This window comes from Wyeomyia smithii, chromosome 2 (genome assembly GCF_029784165.1).
Source record: "Wyeomyia smithii strain HCP4-BCI-WySm-NY-G18 chromosome 2, ASM2978416v1, whole genome shotgun sequence".
Lineage (NCBI taxonomy): Eukaryota > Metazoa > Arthropoda > Insecta > Diptera > Culicidae > Wyeomyia > Wyeomyia smithii.
Window position 1 is genome coordinate 184,708,135 of NC_073695.1, and position 18,530 is coordinate 184,726,664.

An 18,530-nucleotide genomic window follows, 5' to 3' on the forward strand; every position below is an offset into this window, starting at 1 on the left:
CATTCGGTGAGCGTTTCTTCATTGCGAACGATTGCACATTCTAGTGTCCCGTCGCTGTCGTCGTTGTCATCATCGTTGTTAAATTCCAGTGAAAATAAAGCAGCTAAAATAGTGCAAAAATTACCATAAACTGTGCCCGAATCTGCAATTTGAACAGGTAAATGCATTTTTCATATAAACATTTGTTATCGTTTGTCGAAAAAGCATACGGGATGTTTACTTTCTTGATTCGGAATTGCATTCTGATTTCCCGTGCTAACTAGAAAGGAGGAGCTGCATAATCATAATTCATTGAGCACAAAAACAGCAAATTAAAGAAGCTTCTGTTGTCCGTTGCTTGTTGGTTCTTAGCTACTCAAGTTCAAGCGGATCAAGTGTTTTGATTTTTTTTGTGAATCCAGCGTTAATTCTGTTAACAAATTTTTAATTTTGACGTTAGGCGAAGAAAGCAAGAGAGAGACAAAGCATCAAGGGTACAATGTGAAGGAAAATGGAGAATGTTCCTGTTTTATGCAATTTTCAGAATGTCTGCCTAGCTTCTGTCAAAGTGCATTGCTAGCTTCACTTTAAAAATTGTCAGCGGTTGTGCTTGGGTGAGGTTGAAGCTTGTATTATATTTTTCCTTACGATTTAAATGATGGAAAGTAAAGAAAGACCTTGGATTTCTATTTCATCACCATCATTGAATCGCTGCTGTTTTGGCTATTGATGGCATTGTTGGTTGCTGTCCATTCGTTTATTATGCAGCGTTGCTAGTTTTGTTAGTTAGTTTTTGATAATTGAGTTTTCTCCTTGCTTTTTGCTAAGTTGTGAATTTTAGGAATTAAGACCATTAGACTGACCAGTGGGATCGTTAACCTGTTTTGTGGTTTTTACGATTTATGATTCATATTTCTAAACTGCACATTCCAATCAAATTTCTATGAATGGTGAGAAAACATTTAGTGTTGATCTACGCTTAAATTTTGTGATTTGAAGTAAAATTTTACTAAATAAGTTTGATTCGATATTGAACAAAATATGAATCATTCACAGTAAATTTGGTTGACTGTACTTAATACAATAACACGGATAACGCAAAACGAATCTGATTTCTTTAGATTCGTGTTAACGTATTAACGACTATAACCCTATGAACATGAATATTTTTTTTTTAATTTCATCCATCGAAATCCAATTGAAATTCGTTACCCGTGTTATTTGTCATATAACACACATTAAATATTTGCTCCGAAAATTAAATGCCTTTGTAAGCTACACACTCTTAAAGACGTGTTTGTAGGACATTGGTAAAACACGATTTATAGTTATTGTAAACGTTAACAAGGGTAAGCGGTTGCAACCGAATTAGAAGCTCTAGCGTGTGATATCCAAAGTACATTCGATTATACTTGGAAGCTATAAAAAAAGTTATTTATTTTGGAGTGAAGTTGTACAATCTTTGATGGGACCGCCGAAACCGTACAAGAAAAAATACATATGCATAAATACGATAAATACGTATACTATCAATCAGAGTCTATGGTATATAGCGTCGCGCGAAGAGAAAATCTATCGTTTCGGCAACACAGTTTTTGTGCCGTTTGTTGCCAAGAACTATACAGTTCTGTTATTCACCATGCATAAGCGAATATCATTTTTTGAAATTTTTCACAAGGTACACAGTTTTGAAAGATTACACCGGTGATGTTTTGTTAAATTTAAGTGAACCAGTGTACAGGTTTAATGTTGGATTAAAATGTGTAAGTAAAACTTCGGAAAAACACATATTTTTTATTACGCTCAATTACAACACTTTTCATCCACTCCTAACATTATCACCTTGTTTATTTACATTGCTCGATTGGTACCCTCGTTTGCAGTGGTGGGCATTATTCCGCTAATTCGCTAATTCGCTAATTAGCGACGCTAAAATTTAGTTAGCGATTTAGCGATTTCGCTAATTTTTGAGCTGGTTAGCGAAACTGTTAGCGTCGCTAAAATTTTGGCCTTCGAAACGCTAATCGCTAATTCGCTAAATTTTGTAGAGAAGCGACAATAAAAAATATTTAGGAAAACTGTGAATTGCTGATGGCGTACGTAAATTGCTCCGAAAAATGAACATACTTTACTGCGAAAATTACTTTTGTCAATTTTTTACCCTAGAATGGAGTTTCAGTTATCGTACAAGCCACAGGAGCATTTTGAAGAACAAGCACAAGGTCTAGATTGAATTTTCGGCACACCAAGAACTTTGGTAAATTGCAATGCGCTTGAAATTATGACAACTTTGGTTCTACTTTTTCGATTAAGATAATAATTGAATTTTTATGAAAACTTTTTTTAAGAGTATCTATTTTCAATGCAATCTAAATAACTTTTGTTATTCTTGTTTATACAAAATCAAATAAGAATACCGTTTCGTAAACCTCTTACTGTTAATAGCTTTAAAAAGTAATTGTTTTCGTTTGTTTAACCAAAACAGATCAAAGTGGTCCAAATTTTACAAAACACGAGCAATAAATATAGCGATATGACTATTTACATATTAAAAAGTTAGCGATTAGCGATTAGCGAAAGTTCCGCTAATGTGGGTTTAGCGTTTAGCGTTTAGCGATTATCGAGCTAAATTTTCCGGTTAGCGACTTAGCGATTAGCGTCGCTAAATTTTCGGTTAGCGGTGCCCACCACTGCTCGTTTGACACTGATTTGGTTCCTCTGGTTTCATCTTTGCGGGACTCTTAAACATAGACTCTGCTATCAATGACCATGAAGTCATCTGGCACCACTTTTACTGTGACGGGCGAAAATATGTTACACAATATATTTTGCTTCAGTCGTTCCGTTGTTTATACCTCTTTAGTTCATGATACAAAGAGAAGAGACGAATAGAGACTATCCTAGTTGCTCAGGTAATAGTTTACTGTCTTCTTTTGCGACTGTCTGGATGTGTCGGTTGCGTCGGTTGGATTGGAAGAACGATTTGATATGTGTTGTAGAGTGAAGGCGAGCTTGGTAAGAGATTGGTACACGAAGGCGAATCGTAAAAGAAGCAATGTTGGAAAAATATCACACTGCAGCTCTCTTCAGTCATCGCCTTCAAAATAAAAATTTGCGGTTTCGTTAACTTTCTACGAGGCTCTCCTTGTCCGCTATCTCGTCTCGTTAGCTAGGCTTCTTTGACGTAGGTACGAGACGAGTGCACCTAGCAAAGCGCATCGCGTGTATTTTAAATATAATAATTTTCAGTTCATGGCAGTGAATCAAGTGGGTTTGCGAATGTTTGATAATTAAGCTCTCCAGTTTGTACCCATATTCGACAGTCTTTGCCTTTAGTGTTAGGTTAAAAGTTTTGAATAGTAAGAAATCAACATCAATTTTTGGAGAATTCTCTCTCACACAATCCTTGAATGATAAATTTCGATTTTTTATGTTATTTCATTTCAGGTTTCCTTTTATTTTTTGGTTTTCCTTTAATTTTCTTTCCCGACCCCTCTGGCAAGTTTAAAGATCCCAACCAATAGTTTCTACAGTAACAGTGATTAAATTAAAGGACTCATCTCTGAATAGAAGGAAAGTGATTCAACAGTCGAGAACATGGCAGATCAACAACAGTACTTCCTGAAGTGGAATGATTTTCAAACCAATATGGTGACCTCATTCCGGCATCTACGCAACGAGAAAAGTTTTACAGACGTGAGTACAGTGTTTGATCCTTATTTGGAACATGTAAAAAGGGTAAACGTTTTGATCCTCGTTTTAGGTGACACTAGCGTGCGAAGGACAAACGTGCAAAGCACATAAGATGGTATTATCGGCATGCAGCCCTTATTTCAAATCTCTCCTAGAGGTAATTGCATTTATTCGTAATTTATCCCGAAAAAAATAAGGTAACGATTTGAAAGGTTCATACCTAATCTTTTTGATGAAGCAATGAGTTCTACAATTGCCCGAATTAAAATGTGAAGTTGTGTTACATGTTAAATGTCTCAGTTGTGTTAGAAGTTGAATCGTAATTATTCTAAAAAATAGGAAAGTCTGTGCCTAAGCAGACAAATGCAGACTTGACGTAGGCTGTCTATCTAATAGATGTCGACGTCAGAGATGTAAGCCAACTGTATGGAAAATATATGAGGATTTTCGACACTTTTTGTCGAGTCTTACCACGTAGAAAGAGAAGCTTTGATCCAAAAATTATCCGGTCTGTCCTAAACTAATAATCAAATATGTAGCATTGTTATGTTATGTATTTATCAATATGTAAAACTCAAGTTTACGATTTAATAACTTTGTTACTGTTTAGAGATCAAGTTCAATTACCGTTTCTGAATATAAAGCAGACATTTGAAGATAGAAATAACCGCACCAATCAGGTCTGAACGTTTTGCGAAACTCAAAGCGTCTCGCCTGACATAACGAAAAGAATGCAGATTTTTTTAACCATTGCTTATTTACCATTTTTCCTTACAAACCTATAAGTAATTTGAGAATCAAAAGTCGATATCATTCACGCTAACCAGTAATCAAAATTTTGGAGTATATATTAAGTGAATGGGAGAGCTAACGACATTTATAAAAATATATTAAAAAATATTCGAATGCTCTGGCCTATTACCAACGTTTTCGCGACATTCAGATTGTTGATGATAACCTTGCATGGCGACAGGTGAAGACTGTTAGTAGTGAAAGCTCGATTTTAATGTGCTTGATCACATCTGGTGAAATAATATATTTTACATTAATAGACAGAAAAAAAAATTGCCGAAGTTCTGTGAAAAAATCACAATTTTTGCATTTCCAATATTTTTGATTGATGACCATGACACATCAACCCGTGCATTGAGCAGGCTTGAACACTGCAGTTTTTTACACGTCTATGTTTACCATGCTTGCGACTTTAAAACTTTAACGTTCATTTGCTTTGATTTGTGCAAAAACCACGATAAAATTTGTTTGATTTTAGCTCAGTTATCGAGGTCCCAACCATCTTACTTTCTGCTCGGTTACTCCGAACTGTTTCTACTTTCTAGTTTCACTAAGTGAAACTTACCGAACAGAGCGAATAACTTTTCTCAGGTCAGTAATTAGGAGAGTATTTTATTTTAAATAATTCTGAAAACTCAAAGGAATCAATTAAATTTCTCATGGTGTTTTGTGCGCACTGGAGAGTGCGATATGAATTAAAAAATTCGCAGCATTACATTACCGAACGTTTGTCGGAAGCGACGGCCTTTGCAAGCAAACAACTGCCTTTTGTGATTTAGTATTTTGTCATTTCGGCCGTTTGATAGATGAACACATAATTTCAACCCAGCACCCCGGCTCGCCGTAAATTGCATTTATTTTTCGAACCTAAGAATCATGCCTCATTCGCAATGGCGTGTCAGCTTATTCTAACTTAACTAAAACTGTGGTGTCTCGCCAGCTACACCCAAGCAGTGCTCAAATTTTCACTGTCAGTGATTGATTCTCAGTTGAAACTGGAAACTATGAATATCAGTTTCAACCGTTTCAACACGAACGAGCTGAAAGTGAAAATTACTTTCAGTTCCAATCAGTTGACAGTGATAATGCTGACTGGCAGCATTACTGTGATTTCGAACACGCTGTGTTATTTAGCGATATAGATGTTTATGCGTTTATGGTTGAGGACGTATGCCTATCTACTTCATCGATTTCATGCAATGGATTGGCTTATATCAAATAATTTCGACATTGAGTTTCATTTTGCAGTGTTGAAATTTCGCAACACTGCACCTAAGACGGCAGCCCCGTCGCGAGACTAGGCATCCGCAGCCCTAGTAAGGCAGCATTCCGAAAACTAAAATATGAACGATCAAGAATTGAATACGAACCGGAACAATCGATAACGACCTAGGCGACGAAATAGGGACGACGATTGGAAGATCGGTACATGGAACTGTAGATCGATGAACGACAACGGCGTCAACTTCGCAACTTCTCGAGGACTAGCAGTATCTTCTTACCCCGAAAGGACATCCACAGAACCACCTGGAAATCACCTGACCAACATACAGCAAACCAAATAGACCATGTTCTCATCGACGATCGCTTCTTCTCGAACATTACAAACGTACGCACCAATCGCGGTGCGGATATTGGCTCGGACTACTGCCTAGTTGCGGAATCTTTGCGCTCAAAACTGTCGACCGTATACCACGCGCGACATCGGCTCAACATCAAGCAGCTGCGGGAACCCTCGGAATACGCGCAACAGCTTGTAGCGGTACTACCCATGGCAGGGGGGCTTGGCGCATCGCTTCTCGAGGACGGCTGGTGCAGCATTCCCACAGCTATCGCGGAGACCGCAACGGCGACACTAGGAGTGGAAGCACCGAGTGGCAGAAACGACTGGTATGACGGGGAATGCGCGGCACTAGAACGCTGCAAGGAGTTGTATGCTCCATCTACAAGAAGGGTGACAAGCTGGAGTGCCGCAACTATCGGCAGTATCTCGCTTATCAATGCCGCCTACAAAATACTCTCACAGATCCTGTTCCGTCGTCTATCACATTCAACCAGGAGGTTCGTGGGGCAGTACCAAGCGGGCTTCATGGGAGCCCGTGTCACCACGGACCAGATCTTCTCAAACTGACGGATCTTATAGAACACATAGCATCTTCATCAACTTTACGGCGGCCTATGATACAGTCGATCGAGAACAGCTACGGCAGATCATGCACGACAACGGATTTCCGGATAAATTTACTCGATTGATCAAGGCCACCGTGGCGCAACTGATGTGCTGCGTGCGTGTTTCGGGGATGATCTCGAGCTCCTTCCCAATGCCAGCAAGGTAGGAGTACTTCGATGGACACCTGAATGGCGATACAGTAAACAGAAGTGAAGCAGGAGGTGTGATCCGGAGGGCTGGTATCGACACGAGGGGCACGATTTTCACAAGGTCTGTTCAGCTTCTGGGATTCGCGGATGACTTTGACACCATAACACGTAACTTTGCGACGGCGGAGAAAACTTACTCTCAACTAAAGGCCGAAGCCGGACGTATTGGATTGCGAATAAATACATCCGAGCGAGAGGCTCCAAGGAGAACAATATCAGCCTCAACTCAAGTCGGAAGACACTTCGATGGAGTCGAGTGCGACGACGCACGAATTTGACGCTGTACAAAACCCTGATAAGACCGGTAGTACTCTACGGAACCGAGACAACAACGCTTCTCGCGGAAGACCTACACCCTTGGAGTTTTCGAACGGAAGGTGCTGCGGACTATCTACGGTGGAATACAGACGGACGACGGAGAATGACGAAGGCGCATGAACCATAAGCTGTACGCGCTTCTTGGAAAGAACCCCATTACGCACCTGGCAAAATTCAATAGGTTGCGGTGGGCCGGTCACGTCGTAAGGATGCCGGACGACAACCCTGTGAAATCACATATTTTAGCAACCCTGCCGGCACCAGGAATAGAGGGGCACAGCGTGCATGATGGCACAACCACATCGAAGGAGATTTGCGGGTGGTGGTGAATTAGCGACACAAAGCCTAAAACCGAGCAACATGGCGACTTCTGGCTACAGCACTAGCCACCACGGCTCTTGTCTGATTGTTAAGGTAAGGTAAGCTTTGTCTGATGCCTCTAAAGGGTAGCTGAGAGCTTCAACAGGTCGCCTGTATTATCGGCCGGTTAAGTTCGATTTGCCCCTCTCCTTTATTTTATTCAGAAACTTAATCTAATGATTTGCTTAACTTGAATCATGGATTATTTTTGCCTTTCTCCTAGAAAAGTATAGCAATCACTTGCAAAACCGAAAGTATAAAAGTGCTCCAAAGGGCCGAATGGCATATATCACTCGACTCAGCTCGACGAACTGAGCATTTTCTGTATGTATGTGTGTGTGTATGTGCAGATTTTTATTCTCACTCACTTTTCTCACAGATGGCTGGACCGATTTTCATGAAATTAATTGCAAATGAAAGGTCTAGTTGCCCCGTAAGACCCTATTAAATTTCATTGTAATCGGATTCTTAGTTTAGAGGTTATATATCAAAATGTGAAAATCATAAAACATCATTATCTCATAAACCACACAACCGATTTGAACAAAATTGGTTTCAAATGAACGGGCTTCCCGAAAAACCCTTAACTTTTGAATTTTATAAAGATTGAACTTGTGGTTCAAAAGTTATTGAAAGAAACGTGTTCTGAAGACTGTTCAATCTCACTCATGTTTCTCAGAGATGGCTGAACCGATTTTCATAAAATCAGTGTCAAATGGAAGGTCTAGTTGCCCCATAAGACCCTATTGATTTGTTTTGCAATCGAACTATTACTTTGCCTGTTATGTTCAAAAATGTGAAATCCAGCTATGCAAAGGAACATATTCCGAAGACTACTTGGACTCACTCGCTTTTCTCAGAGATGGCTGACCCGATTTCCACAAAATTAGTGTCAAATAAAAAGTCTAGCTGCCTCATAACACCCTATTGAATTTAACTGTAATCGGACTGTAACTTCGTCTGTAATGTACCGAAATGTGAAAATCACGAAACTTCATTATCTCAGAAACTACAAAATCGATTTGATCAATATTATTATCAGATGAGCGGGCTCGTTAAGGGTTAACTGATGAATTATGATTGAACACGTGGATTCAAATTTTGGCTGCCCTATACGTTCCCATTTTATTTGATTATCATCGAACTTAAGCAACCGTTATGTATTAAATTGTTAATAAAACAACGAATGTCTATTATCTCAAAGAATACATGACTTATTTGAGTATAACTAGTGTCATATTAACGAAAAATCTCTCAAACTTACAAATAACAAACTTCATGACAATATGATATGTGGTTGAAAAGTTATGGAAAGAAAAGAAATTCAAAGACTATTTAAAACTATACAGTCAGGTTTTTTTTACGCGTTTTTTTATACGCGGTTTTTTTTACGAGGTTTTTTTACGCGGATTTTTGAATTAACGCGGTTTTTTTTACGCGTATTTTTGAATTAACGAGGTTTTTTTTTATGCGGATTTTTGAATTAACGCGGTTTTTTTACGCGATACCGCGCTAATTCAAAAAAATTTTCACGAATTTCCGAATTAACGTGGGTTTGGAACCAGAAACGTTTAAGTGTTTATCTAGTAGAAGACTTAGTCCAAAAAATACTCTCCGCCCACTGAAAGATCCGGAATGACCGTCAAAGAGGACAATTAAATACTGTATTACATACTGGTTCTAGAGTGTCTCGGGTTTTTTTCTAAAGCCCTTCTTGCTAGACTACTTTACGCGGATTTTAAAATAAACGTGGTTTTTTTTACGCGGATTTTTGAATTAACGCGGTTTTTTTACGCGAAATTTTTGAATTAGCGCGGTGTTTTTACGCGGATTTTCGAATTAACGCGGTTATTTTTACGCGGTTTTTTTACGAGGTACGTATCCCCCGCGTAAAAAAAAACCTTACTGTACCTGCTTTGATCGATGTATGTGGCCTCAACATAATTTAAATGTGGTATCGTACTATTTGAACGTTTCAAATTCATTGATTCCTTGCGATGTGTTTAAAATCTGCAAATGCACGACGAATCGGCATAAGATATGATCAAAGTCAAATCGTTTAAAATGATTGGCTTTATCGAAATGACAACATTCTCGACTTTTGGGGCTTGCTTCGGGATGATGGTCTGTTCGTCAAAATGCTTGCTTTTGGTGTTATGCTTTTGGTGTCAAGTCTATCGTATCGGAACAATTTTTCAATCCCCCTTTTTGAGTTATCCAATTTTGAGTGAAGAGGCATTAGTGTTTGTGCAAAAAAGGCAAAAATACATGGAATTTTGGTTTAAGTTTGGTGTTAATGTTGTCTTGTGTTGGTGCCATAAAATGGTAATGAAACTGTTTACGGGACAATGAACTGTCGTTGCCAGGGTGCAAAGTGCAAATAGCTCGAACAGCAACGGTGGAAGTCAGTTGTAAGTCGGCAAATTGTCGTGTTAGTGAAATGTTGGTGTGTAGTAACGATCCTACCGGTGTTTAATCCTCCTTAAGTTAGTCCGTGCGACGCAGCGCGAATCGATACCATGGTTCAAAGCAAAAGCGGTAATTTGAAGATAAGTATAGGTGGTGATGTTGGTGATATTTTGTGTAAACATTATTGGAGAGCTGGTTTTTTACGTACAACTTGATGTTACAAATATAAATACCAGGCGATTATTATAGGTCTCTGTGTTGATCGCCTGCGGTAGTTGAGTTGTTGGTAGGATGCCTAATATGTTGCTCAAAGTTTGTTAAGTTTACGAAACAGGCGAAGTCGAAATGTTGTGTTGTGGAGTTGTGCTTTTTTGATTTTTCGAGCTTTTGAGCAGATGTTTTATATATTTATATACTATGTCCTGATTATGACTAGTTTGGTATTTAAGCATCAAATTTGCGTTTATATTCTGGCGTCGTGCACATAGAATCGCGGTGATGGACAAGGAGAAAGTACTTTGTGAGCAAATTTAATGGTTTATGTTGATACACAAAAAATGTGCTATTTTGGCGGAGTTTTACCTGAGCGGCCTCATTTTTTGTTTAACTAGGAGAGGTTTGTTTTCGGATTTTGAATAGATTTTTGATATCTTTGGCTGAAATAATTAGATAAATTTAAAAATTATTCAATAAAAAAAAGCTAGTTTCCTAGAATCCTATGTTGTCATTATATTTTTACGATTCAAATAACTAAAACTTAGACATAGTTGTGTAGGTATTTTGTCAAGCTTCATTTCATGATTTTAAGGTTTTTAAGCAAATATTGATTTTTAAGTGACTGTTGAGTTTGACTTTCGATGATTGTTTAGTCAGCCTGAAATAATCATGATTGGTTTGTCTTGTAAATAATTTTAAGACTTTTGATTATTATTTTTAGTACATCTACACCTGATGTTTGCACTTAATGTTTTAGATGCACCAAGCTTTGCCATTTTTCTATCTTTCCAAGTGCATCACATCCATTATTAGGTAATGAATAACTCAACTTAGTAATGAGCCAACATAACGCATAGTATACCTCGAATCCGTCATCTACCGCGGTTTTGCACGGTCAGGCTTCAAATAGGGTTCTATCAGCCAAACATGTTCTCACCTCGAGAGCAATGATGTGGTTTGTGGAAGCTGGGAGTATGGTGCAGTGATAATACATGTAATCTTATGTTTCACTTTTTCGATTTTTCTAGCTTTTGGGCTGTTTATGTTTTGTATATTATGTTCCAACAAGGACTAGGTCGGCATTTTGTTAACAAACTTAAGACTATATATTGGTCAATATGGAAATTTGCATTTTTAAATTATTTGTATGGCTTTGTATGCATGAAACTTTGCCAATTTTTCTATTTAAGAGGCAACATTTGCATCGACAACTAAGAGAGAATCGGCGTGAAATGTCGTGTCCCCGAGTGTCTGCGTCGGTAGGAGGAAATAGAGAGGTCCTGCATAATGCTTCGATGTAAACCGCGTTTTCGGCTCGGAAAAATTTTACTTATATGAACGTTTTCGGAATATGATTTCGAGGGGTATACCCAGATACTTGTTCATGTCTCACTGTGACTGTTTAACCGAAGATTTGGTCCGGCCGATAAATATCGCGATTAACGAACACGCGATGTATACCTTCCAAAGAATCGCGTCGGCCGACGTGCATTCGTTTCTTCGAAAGTATTCGGGATTGACAAATAGCTGATTGGCTACATTGCGTGCGTAGTACGAAGAGGATCGCGACGTTTGGCAAGAAAAATAGTCATGATTAGTTTTCGTAATAAGCGCGCAACATTGTTATATTCTGTTTTTCAGGTGTGTTTTTCGCGGGATCCTATCGTTTTTTTAGAGCAGACAAAGTGTGAACGAGAAACGTCGTTGATTGATCTGTTAGGAAGATAATGTCCGGTTGACCGAACGCCTAGAGACTCCGCGTCGATATCTTCATGAGGTCGATAGGTCAACAACGCGCAATTGATTTCGGTGTAAAGAGGATCACCTTACGAGGAGATATCATATCATTTGAAATTGTTCCAATTTGATCAAAGGTCCAGTACTCTTGCGTACGATTTATTGTTGCGGTGTTACATTGTCAAACTTGATAGGTTCGAATCGCATTATGAATACCGGGGCGGATATAATGAACCTGTTCGCGCGATACTTGTTCTAAAGAACCCGACACTCGAAACCAGCGCATCGTTTACCAAAACGAACCCTGCCCTTTTTCCAACGAACCTTGCCCTTTTTCCAACAACCCAGTGATTTCTCGTGGAAGTGCAGAGGTGTTCTCGGCTTCCAATAAGCGAGTATCTCGTCTCCGCGGCCGGCGCTGGTATTGCCTATTATAAAGATTAAGGTCACCAGTTTTTACACATTGAGGATGCATGTTGGTCCCAAGCATCATCTTTTGGTTCTCTGTGTAATTACAGCTGATCTGGCAATAACGGAGTAGCAACCGCGGGCGGTCAATCATGCTCATGACAACATTCTCGACTTTTGGCTTCTGTACATCGCCTTAATTCTGAATATATTCATATTGAGTGGTATTCGGTCATTTTCAGCAGATTTTCTAACATCAATCTGACACCGGAAATACCCATATTGGGAGGTATTTAGTTATTTTGGTTGCTTTCCAAAAACTAAAAGTGGTCGTCTTCAAATTCAAAATGGTGTCCAAGGTCAATGTTTGGTTTCTATGCATCATCTTGATTACAGAAATATCCATATTGAGAATTATTCGGTCATTTTCGACTGTTGCCTAGAAGTTGCAATTTAGCAATTTAAAATGGTGCCTGAGGTCAATTGTTAGCTACATGCATCATTCTGGTTCCAGAGATACTCATTTTGGACAGTATTTGTTTATTTTAGGCTGTTTTTCCCAAACCGGTAGTCGCCATCTTGGATTTCAAAATGGTATTTTAAATAATTTCTGGCATCTGAGCGTCATTCTGGATGAAGAAAAACCCATTTTGGGTGTTATTCGATCATTTTCGGCTGTTTCCCAGAAACCGGAAGTCGCCAACCTAGAATCCAAAATGGGGTCGGTGGTCGATTTCAGCTGCTGTGTATCATTCTATCCGGAGATACTCATGTTGGACGGAAATCAGCAAATTTTAGCTTCTGTCCATCTTTCTGGTTCCGGAGATACTCATATTTAATGGGAATCGTCTATTTCTGACCGTTTTCCAGAAACCGGAAGATGCCATCTTACAATTCAAAATGTTGTCTGAAGTCAATTTGTGGCTCCAGTGCATCATTACGGTTCCGGAAATATCCATATTGGGTGGTATTTGCTCGTTTGCCGCTGTTTTTCCAAAACCGGAAGTCGCCATTTTGGATTTCATAATGACATTTGAAGACAATTCTGTTATTATATTGGGTGGAAATCGGCCATTTTGGTTGTTTTCCAGAAACCGGAAGTTACCATCTTACAATCCAAAATGTTGCCTCAGGTCGGTTATGGAACAAATTTGTTACCACTAAAACATTCATCTGCCAAATATGGCTCATTTAGTAGGTTAGCTCTCAAGATGTGCAGAAATTTGTGTTTCATTTGTATGGAACCCCTCCCTTCTAGAAAAGAGAGGGGTGTCGAACCATTATGGACATATTTGTTACCCCTTAAAACATCCACATGCCAAATTCGGTTTCAATTGCTTGGTTTGTTCTTTAGTTGTGCAGAAATTTATGTTTCATTTGTATGGGACCTCTCCCTTCCAAAAGAAGGAGGGGTTTCAAACTATCATAGGAACCTTTATCGGCACCAAAAACCCCTAAATACAAGTTTTCACGTCGATCGGTTTGGTAGTTTTCGAGCCTATATGGATCAGACAGACAGGCAGACAGACAGACAGACCGGACTGCATTTTTATATGTACAGATTACAACATCAATATTTTAGAACCTTAAGAGTGAATATATTGGATTGAAGCGTTCATGTAAATTTATTGAAACAAATAAAAGTTTGAATGAGAAAGGCTGGGTCTGACCGCTAGGTGGATTAGTTTAGATTTTTTCAACCAGGAGACACTCATCACCATTTTCTTTGAATAAACTGTATCACACTGTATCACCATTTTCTTTGAATAAACACAATTGATAACATTTGTAAACACGGGTTTCACCCTAAAGCTCAAACTGTAAAAAATGAAAGATTATAGTTTTTTAACGATTTTTGTAAATGCTTCTAGCAATGATAACTTTTTCAGAGGCTCCCGTTGGCCAATGTAGAAGCTACAACCACACTGCACTTACTTTGCGGCCTTTTAACGAACTTCTACATACATTAGAGCAGTAGTTTCGAACCTTTTAGGTTCCGCGGTCCCCTTTGTGAAGCACACAGAGCTTCGCGGCCCCCGAAAGAATTTCGGAGACAAATTTTGCAATACGAAGCCGCGTTTTTCAGTCTCATATCGTCCTGCAAGTCTAATCTGTTTCATGTCTTCGGCCTTATCCGGTTTCACAGAGGTATCTAGAAAAAAATTGAATTACCTGTCAAATTCGCAAAGAGCTTCCTGACCCTCTAGATGAGCCTCGTGGCCTCCTTGCCGGCCGTGGACCCTCGGTTGGGAACCATTGCACTATAGGCACCAAAATTCACAGAAATTGTTATAAAGCTAATCGTTTTAAGGCAACTAGTTTTTTGCTTTTGTTGGCCAGTGTAATCTATAAATGGCAGGAGTCTTATTACAGTGAAGGTGCATTCCAATTTTTTTCTCTGCTTAACAAAATAACACTGATGCTTTTATTCGCTCTGCCGTACGTAACTTTTGGCCACTGAGTGAATTCCAACTGCGTCAATGAAATGAGTCTTTATCTCGTCCTTTCAAAGTGTTAGGGTGGCTCGTTGTCTACTAATGTCGAATTTGTTTTCGCGGTGTAGCCGGACTACACTTTGCGGCTTAAAAAACATTTTCAGTGTAGTTGCATTGGTATGCGCAATAATAGGGATAACTGTCAATTTGTTTTGTTTTGGTCATTATCGCCATCGTCTTTTCGCCTCGTTTCCATTTCATATTTCAATCTCGCAAATGTGCTGAAAAAAATTTACCTGATACTTTACCACGTGGAACGAGAACCAAAACAAACCAGTTTCGACACATACGTGTGAATGTGTTGGTAACTTCCTACAGTACACTCTGCTTTTTTCGGGAGTAATCCGGGACAGAAAAAGTGTAGTCAGAGACAGAAAAAGTGTAGTCCGAGGAGTGAAATAAAACATTTACGGTGTCAAAAGTGGAGTTCGAGTGTAGCTACACCGCGAAAACGAAAACGACATTAGCCTGGCACCGTTGCATCCAAAGTAACGCTGGTAACGCTGATAACGCTGATAACACCGATCATCCTTTCTCTTTTCCGCGCAAGAGTTTAATAGGTTTTTTGCTCAATTGGAATGACACTGACAGATAATTTTTATTCCAATTTTGATAGTGTCGCCACTCCATATATATTTACAGACACTCTAGTCCGAAAGAAGCTACACCGCGAAAACGAATTCGACACAAATACGAATTTAGTTTTTCGCTGATATACAGTGGTATTTCGCCAAATTTTTTATGTCTGCGTTAGGGAAATGAGCAAATCATATACAAAATGTACAAGAATTTGAAAACATTCTAACTTTATCCCTTATCGTTCTAAAAAAAGAGCCGTTCTACTAAAGAGAAAAAAAAATAATAGTGGCAAATGGGTCCTAAAGTTTTATCCGGTTTTCTGATTTTTATATATCAGTTGAAAGAGTGCAATTTTCTGAGCAAAACTTGTTTTTTAAAAAATGTTTATCGTTGACCTTTTTGAATGATAATTAATAAATGAAAAACAAAAAACTGCTCGAAATGCCTTAAATGACAGTTCTCTCATATACCGTACATGTATGGGCATATTCAGGAAAACGATAAACATTTTATAAAAATTGTGTTTTACTCAGAAAACGCTGCTTTTTCAAATGATACACAAAAACTGGTATAGCTTTAGGACCCAATTGTCATATGCCAAAAAACCTGTTCATTTCATATACCCAACGCAATGAAAACTTTTAGCATTTGAAATCTCAAGCCTTCTCAACAAAGGCGTAAAACAAACAAACAATATCGCACGCTTAGCCTTGGGGCTAATTAGCGGTCTCGATCAACTAGATTATAGTTGAGAGAATTCGTTATCAATATTGTTTTTGGCACATTTTGCATGTGTAGGATAAGTACAACGATACACCGTGCCCCAGTGCTGAGTCGAGAAAATTTCCAGCTCGAAAAGTTCCTTGACTCGATCGGGAATCGAACCCGATATCACAACCGTGTGGGAGAGCTAGCCGACCGACATCGCTAACCACAGAGCCACGGGGACCACTGAAGTATCAACAAAGGCGTAACCAGGATTTAAAATAGGGAGGGACAAGCTTTTTCAAACTGTGAAAAATTGGAACCGATATTGAAAAAAATATTTTCAACTGAACAAATGATCATTGTTTACCCCTCTCTCTACCATGGGTACTCTAGAGCACCATGGGCTCAGATGCGAAAAGTCCTTCGAAATGTTTACCAATACTACTCAAAATGCATGAATATTTTCTTTAACAATATACTGATTGTTCAAGAACATATTTATGCATTTTGAGTATGATTGGTAAACATTTCTGAAGACTTTTTGAATCCAAACCTATGGTGCTCTAGAGTAACCATGGTAAAGAGAGGGTTAAAAATGTAACGGTCATTACAATTTTGCATTGGCGTCAAAAACCAAAAATCACTAAGAATAAGTACAAACGAAGTATGTAGAAACTTGAGGAATTAAAAAAAACAGTGTTCATTTATAATAAGTACTGTGGTTTATTGTTTATTTTCGAAATATAATAAGGCTTTTAACAAAAGAAGTTTTTTAACGAAAAAAAAAAACGCTATGCTACATATATTAGATATTTGAGTTGTTTTGACAAATGTTTGTCAATTTTTAAAATAAAATCTCTTCACTTATCATTTGGCGCTTCGGTGAAACTGTATAAACCAAACTAATTATTTTGTGTCAATAAATACAATTATTATATACCATCATTAGATTCCAACACAATGATCTTGCAGCTTGCTAATCTAAAATGTGTCACTCAATTCATTTATCTTTTAAATACATTTCTGTCCTTAACAGGAGAACCCATCAAAGCATCCGATCATCATCCTGAAAGACGTCTCGTACAGTCACCTGCAGGCAATTCTTGAGTTCATGTACGCCGGTGAGGTGAACGTGTCCCACGAGCAGTTGCCTACGTTCTTAAAAACTGCCGATAGACTGAAAGTGAAGGGCCTCGCGGAGACCCCGACAAATATCAAACGGGAGGGCTAATCTGGGGTGCACTGTTCGGGGGGTCCCTTATGTGATTACTTCTCCCTTTCTGGACACGCTCGACGTACCATTTCTAATCAACGTTTATTATGTACGCAACCATTACGAAGATACTATAGCCAGATCGAAAACAAAACCACAAGCCTAGATACAGCACTTATCATACTGTAGACTGGAGCATACTACAGTCAATAAATATATAAGTAGTTATACAAAGCTGCGTTGAGCGGATCCCGCGACGGAGAAGGAAAGAAATGTAAGGTTTAAAATTTTATAAAATCAAATACAATTGGGACAAGTAACACAGCATACACCCATACTAATATGAGAGCAAGAGAACGAGCGACCGTGCGTATAGTAAGAATATTAACATTAAAATTATACAACAAAACGTAGTGGAAGTTCCATCTTTTCCACGTTATTTTTTAGTTATATTAGTGATAGTAATGTCAAATTCCAAAAAAAAAAAAAAAAAATTTGAAGACAGCAGCAATTATCTTCATAAATTTTATTCTGTTGATTGATTTATTCATGAGAATGCACCAGTTTCCCTAGTTTGTTTTTTTTTGTGCAGAAAACCAGCAAAGTTTAATAAAACAATACCGCTCACAGAGGCTGTACATCAACATTAGAAGGCGTGCAGCCTATGGAGTTATTTTTGCTGGTACCTACTTCAAATTGAGTTCATCCAGAAATTGTGCGTTTTTTGTAATATGTAAATATGGAACGAAAGCGAAATGATACAGTTATAGATGGCCGGGAGATGGTGCTGATAAAAAAACAGGCACATTAAATAAGAGTATGGGCAGGGTAAATTCTATCCTTCATGGAAAAATCGATTCGGAAGATGCCCACGCAGAATATATACTAAAGAAAGGATCAATTTTAATGTAGAAAATATACATTACTTGCGAATGAAAGTTTATCTTTTCGATTTTTTTTAATCTATTCTCTTGTAAAATCGCCCGTTTGCAATGAAACAAAAAAAAAAAAAAACACCTGAATAAGCATGGTTTCCCCTTTACTTTGAGCTATCTCATCCTATATATGATTTAGACATGTATCGCTATTATATATTTTGTTAGCACAATTGTATTTCATGAGACAGTACATTTTGTAGGAATTCTGTAAAAGCTAATCGGAGCTTGTAGTTATTGCATCCGAAAGCCGAATCAGATAAAAATGGAATGTGGAGTAGGTCTCACTGACCATCGTTACTGACCGGG

At 38.3% G+C, this 18,530-nt stretch overlaps 1 protein-coding gene across 5 annotated transcripts; it reads left to right on the top strand.

Annotated features, from left to right (window-relative positions):
- LOC129723723 (longitudinals lacking protein-like) lies at positions 1-18,442 on the top strand. Of its 5 annotated transcripts, none has more exons than XM_055678104.1 (4): positions 1-157; positions 3,427-3,675; positions 3,743-3,829; positions 17,110-18,442. In XM_055678104.1, the coding sequence occupies exons 2-4, from the start codon at positions 3,577-3,579 to the stop codon at positions 17,302-17,304; spliced, it is 381 nt and encodes a 126-aa protein (XP_055534079.1). In that variant the 5' UTR covers positions 1-157; positions 3,427-3,576; the 3' UTR covers positions 17,305-18,442. The 5 variants fall into 5 exon arrangements, with proteins under 5 accessions (XP_055534079.1, XP_055534082.1, XP_055534081.1 ...); XM_055678107.1 differs by lacking the exon at positions 1-157 and adding an exon at positions 2,791-2,891; XM_055678106.1 differs by lacking the exon at positions 1-157 and adding an exon at positions 2,863-2,994.
- The last annotated feature ends 88 nt before the right edge of the window (positions 18,443-18,530 follow it).

Coding starts and splice junctions, on each gene's coding strand:
- LOC129723723 (XM_055678104.1), top strand. CDS start 3,577: ATGGCAGATCAACAACAGTACTTCCTGAAGTGGAATGATTTTCAAACC. Junction 3,676..3,742: donor ACGAGAAAAGTTTTACAGAC/GTGAGTACAGTG, acceptor TCCTCGTTTTAG/GTGACACTAGCGTGCGAAGG. Junction 3,830..17,109: donor ATTTCAAATCTCTCCTAGAG/GTAATTGCATTT, acceptor TGTCCTTAACAG/GAGAACCCATCAAAGCATCC.